This window comes from Schistosoma haematobium, chromosome 5 (genome assembly GCF_000699445.3).
Source record: "Schistosoma haematobium chromosome 5, whole genome shotgun sequence".
NCBI classification, from domain to species: Eukaryota; Metazoa; Platyhelminthes; class Trematoda; order Strigeidida; family Schistosomatidae; genus Schistosoma; species Schistosoma haematobium.
Window position 1 is genome coordinate 4880391 of NC_067200.1, and position 8154 is coordinate 4888544.

At 36.6% G+C, this 8154-nt stretch overlaps 1 protein-coding gene across 2 annotated transcripts; it reads left to right on the top strand.

Annotated features, from left to right (window-relative positions):
* Nucleotides 1–256: 256 nt before the first annotated feature.
* KLHL10_1 (Kelch-like protein 10) lies at nucleotides 257–7518 on the top strand (the record flags this gene model as incomplete). 2 transcript variants are annotated; one of them, XM_051217348.1, is made up of 4 exons in its annotated part: nucleotides 257–1192; nucleotides 2598–3064; nucleotides 4063–4760; nucleotides 7121–7518. In XM_051217348.1, 4 exons carry the CDS (start codon nucleotides 281–283, stop codon nucleotides 7150–7152), a joined length of 2109 nt encoding a protein of 702 aa, XP_051064735.1. The 2 variants fall into 2 exon arrangements, with proteins under 2 accessions (XP_051064735.1, XP_012801130.2); XM_012945676.3 differs by lacking the exon at nucleotides 7121–7518 and having other exon boundaries at nucleotides 281–1192; nucleotides 4063–4771.
* Between the last annotated feature and the right edge of the window lie 636 nt (nucleotides 7519–8154).

Here is an 8154-nt window from a genome sequence, read left to right on the forward strand (position 1 = left end):
ATATTGTAAATATATAATGTGAAACATAACGACTATCGAGCGGAATAATCACTAATTATTGCAAGTTATAAATGAACCAGGAGTATTGGAAATTCTATCACTTTTCAATCATCTTATCTCATTGTTCAGAAACATTTTTCAATTACAACAAATTCACTGAAACTTATCGATCCTCACATGACATCAGTCGTTTAAATTCTATTATCGATTTAGCTTATTGATTTTGCAGAATTGAAAACATTTTCATTTGTACAAAGTGTTATACTGTTGATCTAGCGTTATGGGTCGTCCAGTATGCAATAAGAAAGGATTTAAAAATGGAAAGCGTTCAGGTTCATATAAACTCAATGCCTTTAGACGACAATATTTTTACACACCAATTCGTAGTTTACGCATTCATAGTAAAAATCTTCAGTCGATAGGTGGTGATGTAGACTTTCTCTGCGAACATACTGTAGAATTTATGGAATCTGGTGAAACATGTAATATAATCGCTGTGGAAATGGCTGAACAAAGCATCTATTTTGAGCGTCTTTTAAAATATCACAGAGGACAGGGGAATATAAGACTGCCAGAGTTTCTAAATGTTGACTTTTCTTCAATTATAGAATATATATGTGAAGGCGGTACAGAGATTAATCACGACAACGTTTATCGCATATTCGTAGCAGCGGATTTCCTTTTATTACCGGAGTTGAAACAGCAATGCACAAATCTACTAAAAGAGATTGCAACTATTGACTTTTCTACTGCAATCGACATGTGGTTAAATTACAAATCATCCTACTGGCCTGAACTAGGCTCAATGGCATATCAAACGATTTTAGAAAATTTCGAAAAAATATGGCACACTCCGCATTTCAAAAAATTAAGTGCAAACCACATTCGTCAAATTCTTCATGAAGATGCTTTAAATTGCAAACATGAAAAGAATGTATTTCAAGCAGTCATTCAATGGATTATTGAAGATTTGGAAACACGTATAGAATATTCATTGGAGTTATTGTTATGTATCCGACTTGGAATGCTATCATCCATCGAATTAGATTATATAAAGAAGCATGATTTGATTCAAATTATTCCAGAATATTTAGATTTATTGAATCAGTGGCCAAATTGTTTAGCAACTACTAATAATCGTATTATCAATGCGTATGGACAACGATTGATTACGCCAAGATTACCGCATCAAGTGAGTATGTGGAAGACAATTGTTGTATATCATTGAAAAACTCTAGACAGTAACTTTTTTCTAAATTCACCATATCCTTATCAGTAGTATGTAAACGATCCTACCATGAATATCATTCCAGTGTCATTCAAAGGGGACTATTACTTGTGCAACTAACATGTGAAAATTCCCGATTTTCCTAATGCTTATCACGAGGGGATGTTAGTGGGATAACGTTAATAGCCATAATAAACCAGAAGGACGGTTTGCCTCAGTATAAGGATTGTCATCACATAGGGTGATTGACCCACCACGGTTTATTCATCGGTGGGGTGACGAATGAGCACTGTTTTCTGGTTTTGGTGGAGTTTTGTTCTCTGAGCACAAACTTCAGATAGAAGTTTGTGCTGATGATGTCGTTCAGAAGAACGATGAAAGCTCCACGACCAAACCATCCAACTCAGAGAACAAAACTCCACCAAAATCATCCACCTGTGTTACAAATCTTCTCCACTTTTTTCTGGTTTAGTACTGGGTCAAAACATCTGTCACATCTTTCCAGTTTTTACTGGTTGCTGAATAATTTACAATTACTCATTTAAACTTATAAAATCTGTTAACAGTATGTACATGATTGATGATCATTTGTAGACCTTTAAATGCCATATTAGTTGCCCGATATCTGACTCCAGTTAGATCGTTTCTAGCTGTTACTGAAATATGTATGTCGCTAATTCTCACATATAACCATCGACTTGGGAAGAACCAATAAATTGATCTGTACAGTGGCTAGAAAAACTTGTGTGGGCTTGACATAATACCGACCCCTACATTATCAAATAATAAAGAAAGTATTGTTTATGGAGATTCGTCAACGTGACGATAACTTGAAATAGGATTCAAAGGTAAATAGATAACCATGGGAAACCTGTGAGAACTGTCCACCGTTTCGACGCAGTATGGTAAAGTTTTAGAAAATCTAACTTTTAAGTGAGGTCTAAGAAACATGTGAGGACTACATATAACACTAGTTCACCTGTATACTCAAAAGTAGGAGTGAACAAGTTCATGTTCTCTAGTTCTATCAATATACTCCATCATAATCCCTAGTCACAATCACACGCACACGAAAATACGAACCACGTGGGTCGAGCAAATTGGAGGCACGGGAACATGAAACACTACACCAATGAGATTGTTAAATGTGCCTGAATTCGGACAACTTGTGTTTCATATAATGAGTGGCGAAATACCACAAGTGTGTAGTCACAAACAATGAGTGTTTTAGAAGCTTATAATCCGACCAATCCTGATGTTTGCAGAGTGGAGTCATTGTAACTACAGTTTATGAGTTTATTTGGAGAAATTAGATACAGTGAAACATTTTGATGCTCATTTATATTCCTACCTATATTCCCATTATTAGATCGTGATGGTTTTTGGTGGATGGCTAGATAGTGATGGTCTAATGACAGCAGTGCAAGTCTATAATCCAACAGCGAAAACATGGACATTATGGACAGAGAATAGTCAGCTATTCCTGATGCCAACTAATCAACAGTGTGATTTATTGCGAAATCCACTCACTTTCACGATCACTAATTCACAAGCAAATCAGTTACAGAACGCTGTGGATACTTTTATTCGGATCAACAGTTTTCAGAGCTTGCTACCACCAGATGAAATTGCCTGTGAAGGTAATCGAAGTGGATTTCCAGTTGATAACAATGCGATCATGAGTACAACTCGTGCCAATCTGATCGGTGAGTTCCCTAAACGTGTTTACGCCGGTTGTGTACTGATAGGAACACGAGTTTATGTAATTGGAGGGTTTGACGGAGATCGTGCTCTCAAATCTACTTTGTGCTATGATTTCGAAATAGAATCTGGTTGGTGAGTGATGCGCATTAAGTGACCTGTTTTGTTTAATTCGGTAGTTTCCATGTTGAAAAAGTCTTGTGATTTGCATACTGTACGACTGAACGTTTATTATTGATATTATTATTATTGTCTTAACGCAGAATCTAGTTTTGCGAAATGCTCAAACAATAACATTAGAGTTTAAGTAGATAGTAGATTTTATAGTGTTTAGTTTTGTACTCATCGAGACACTTATATGATAATAAAAGCCTTTTGTAATCCATAAATAGTTTGATATATTACTAGTTTGAGATTGTAAAGTGTGGAGAAGAGGAAAGAGACTTGCTGCTCTATTTGGCACTCGTCAGCTTGGTGTACCTGCACCCTTGATTTTCTGTTTACTCACGGATCCCAGACTTGTATCTTTTGCTTCAAACGCAATACTAACATACTTTACTGTTATAAAATACGACCAATGAGAATAAACAAAATGTCTTTAGTTAACTGGCACTTTATATCAACATATGCATGTGGATGGAACTTCTAAAAACTTGTTGTTACGAGAAATATGCAATTTAGAAAACAACCTCGGCGAAATGCTAAATTATATAAGTTACTACAGATAGACATACGGGGAATAATATTACATGTTTCAAGTTTCTAACAACACTCATAGGTGATATTATGTTATTGAAAGTCGATAAAAATAATTGATGAGTTCATTATTCGGTCGAAGCAATCAGCAGCATTCAGTACTGAATATTCTTGATGACACCATAAATAGTTGAACACTGAACCTTGATGCCAACTAAGTGAACATTACTCCTGCCCAGTAAGCTAGAACCCAACAGTCACTGTTCTTAACTGCAAACATTCACTTAAAATGTGTAATTAGAAGCACATTTAAAACTTGATGATCAAATATTTACATACTTTCCTTGAAGTCAGTAAGTTTACTAACCACTTATATTTAATCACCAATGTATAAGATATAAATTCAATTGTGTAAGAGTCTTGCTTAAAATGTTTAGGTATGAAGCAAGCTGCATGTATGAGAATCGTTATTACGTCAGTGTTACATATGCAAATGGATATATCTATGCAATTGGAGGTCATAATGGTGAATATGGAGGTCGTTTAGACTCTGCAGAAAGGTATATCGTGGATGAAAATTTATGGCAAACTATATCTTCAATGAATCATATACGTAGTGATGGGTCAGCTGGAGAATTACATGGGAAAATATATGTGATTGGTGGATTTGATGGTCGATATTATCATGATTCAGTGGAATATTATGAACCGTTAACGGATCAGTGGACTTTAATAAACCGAATGAATTCACCGAGAGGTGGTGTATCACTAATTCAACATGGTGATTACCTGTATGCTATTGGTGGAAACAATGGTAATGAACGCTTGAAATCCATTGAACGATATGATCCGAAGGAAGAGAAATGGAAAATAATTGGAGAAATGAGTCGAAGTAGAAGTAATTCATCCACTACCGTTATCGATAATGAAATATATATACTAGGTGGATGGTCTGGTGAACCAGCATCTGGTATGTTGGATCAAGTTGAATGTTTTAATGTGATTAGTTGTGAGTGTCGAGTTGCACAATCTCTAATATATCCACTCAGTGCTTCATGTGCGTGTACACTGAAAGGCTACAATTTGGTGAAAAAATATATACATCCATTGTCAATTGTATCATCTCATTGTAAAGGTAAGCAATGACGCTACTGTTCTCCGTTTTTTGCTGTCAAACTTGATGACCGATATTGCCATTAGAATGATCGGGTTAAATATTCAAATCTTGTTTCATCTACTTCAGTGTGAGTTGTTCGGTGGCATCACTGGCTGTAACAGATAAATTGTAGGTGAGAAGGAGGTATGTGAGATTATACGTGATGAATTACTGAGAAAATAGATAGGCGTCATTGACCAATTCACTAATCATGAAACCTATATTTAACCTGATGGCTGGAAAAATGTCGGCCTGTATTGAGATACTCACTTAGTTAGCCTTATTAAGCCAACGTTGCATTTATTGTAAACAAAATTTGCGTCTTCTAAACGAAGAGCGAGTATACTGCACAGCAGTTTGCTCTGTTTTTATTTATGACTGTGGTCTGTGATTTTAAATATAGATAGGTATAATAGACTGCATAACTTAGTTGGTTATTTGAGTATTGTGGGACGATGGAGTGAGCAACCGTGAGGTTATGCGCAGAGTATTATGCAAAGATGGTAGACTGGTGAATAGAGCAGCGGATCTTCATCAACCGAGGTGATTTGAACATGGGCAATGAATGCAACACCAACCACTACCTTGCCGTTCGATGATGACCAAAGTACGGGAAAGCTGAGGGGAAGCTACAGGCTACCATACTAATATATGGTAGTCATTCGTGAATACATTCAGTGTTGACCTGATACGTTTTAAGTAAATGCAGACCATCCAGTTGCGTTCCTTTGAATGGAGTGACTCAGAACCGGATACTGTATATTATGTGCACTCAATCCTCAATTCAGCTTCGCTATTACTTTGTTCTCTTCCTTCGAATCCATTCCTTTAGTTGGAACAACATTCCCCTTTGTTCACCATTATTTATATGATTGGCCTTCTTCTCGTCGATTTTTCATTACTGTGTTGATAAAGTGCGGATATTTGGACTGATGAACCTATTGACTAAGACTAAGTGATAATTCTGAATGTCAAATGTAATTTTCTGGAGAAGTTATACATATCATAATACCCAAAATCAATATTTTCCTTACTGACTGAGTTGTCTGATCTTACAGTATTTCTTTTCAGTATGAATAAGTGGATTCTGGTCTAAGCCAACGAATACGGTTTTGACTAGTCTCAGTAAGACGCTTCCATTGATTGATCAGACTTTGTCTGATGACAGTATGTTTTATTCATTGGCACGTGCCAAACAAGACGAGATAAATTTCTTGAATTCTATTGATAGTTACAATTGAAATATGCGGACACTGATTTCTGATGGCTATTGATTAACCTCCTCAGCTCAAATAAGTAAAAGCCACTCAAAATCGACTGTTCAATTACGTGTCTGATGTGATCCCATCTGGTTACATTGCTAAAACTATATTCCGAGTGAAGTGATATATTTTATGAATGAGTGCGTAGAATGATTTATGACAACATTTCTAGGGTTTTACTGGATGACCTACAAGTTCAGAATAGATTATTGTAAAAACGAAATGTGAGATGTGTCGTTTATTGACAGTTCAACATTCTCTCGAGTACACTTTTTCCGATGATTCTGTACTGTGCTGTTGACTTCATCATTTACATATGAATTGTTAATTGACCGCTGAAGCTCACTTCATATTTTTGCGTTTATGGCTGCAATACTGACAAGGTAGTCAATTTTATCTTTTGTGATGATGCAATTGAGTTACAAAGATTGAAACGCTTATTTGTTTACGTCTGTTCACGTTCGAGGCAGGTAATTTGGACAGTGTTATGACTAGGAGCAGGTTGACTCTGAAGATAGCTGGCACACGCCACCTTGCCACACAGATTTGCGTTGCCATGGTAATGCTTCAGAGAATAGAGTTAACACACCAGCCACTACCCAAGAGGTGAAATGTGACTTGTGTCAAACAGTTGTCCACTGAGCCACTTCGTCGTGCTACTTGATCTATGAGTCTATCCGTCATCACCAGTCACATTCTAATGACCCTCAACAAGGTGCATGCTTTCAGGGTGTTCTCAGCTAGATAATGGGAGTGGCACTCGTATCTGTAGCACCAATGATGATCATCTCATTCCTTGAATTTGCATGTAAATATTCCATCTTGTAACTTTTTTCTGTTGATTGAAGATAACTACAGTCTCTTATGTTAAGGAGAAGAAGGAGAATACGATGATGATGACGATGATTATAGAACAATTGGAAATCATTCTGATGTATTATCATTACTACCAACAACTATTTCTTAATCTATCACTCATCATCATGCTGTTCATCATAACCATTGTAATAATAATAATAATTATGATAGCAATAACATTATTATTTTGCTTATTACTGTTATTTCTAATGATATCAGGTAACACGAATAAAAGTGTCAATTCAATGTAGAATATTCGCGACCGGGTGTAAAGCTGTAACAACATAGATTTATTAGTTAAAACTTGACCTCAAACGACTACGTATATGTCAAAACAATGGAGCTCAAGTATTCATCCACTTCTTTATTTGTATAAGTATTATATTTCTTATTATCTTATATAGAATGTTGTGCGTTTGAATAGGTAACTTTTCACTCCGGTGTGTGCTGTCTTACGAGTTAAATAAAGACCTATTCACCACTAGTCTGGTTTCGTCTATCGATAGAATGTGGGTTACCTGCAGGCACAAAAAGAACTTCAAATGTCAGTGAAATCGTTCCACCACTACGTTAGGTTGTGGGTGGTACTTGGTCGTTCGAAGTCGCGCGATTCCTGGTAGTGTAGTCAAACAACAGAAGAATACGAGTTCAAACAGGCGTTCACGGTGTGTAGTGATAATTTTGGGGTGGACGAAGTTTGGTACCTGTCGTTCGATGAAGGTGCGAGTCACTGCTTGAGCAGCAATATCTTTAGTAGGCCTTAATTCTGACCATTGTATGAAATGGTCCACATATGCTGAGATACCAAATTATCCATATGAATCTGGCAATGGTTACATCTAATTAAGATGGAGGTAGCCGAGACGAGCATCAGGAGTTGAGAATGACCCTAAGGTACATTTTTTCGCCCAATCGCTCTAGATTTCCGGCAGCCTACATAGATGCGTGCTCCCTCCTTCACGTTGTTAACTCATAACAGGCCAACAAAATCGTTCTGATGTGAGCTGTGTGGCTTGTTAAACACCTAGATGAGAACGTTTGTTTAACGTGTTGAAGACTCTGCGTCGACAGTATGTCGGCACGATTGGACGATCCCTACCTGTAGATGTTTCACGAAGTAAAGTCTCTTCACTTGTTTGTATCTGTTTGATTAGTCGATTTGCGGTTGTAGAGGATTATTAGTGTTGAGGATCAGTTTCCTATTTGAAGCTGGACAAGTTTAGGAAAGTCTTTATTCTTAAAGACTGTGTTGT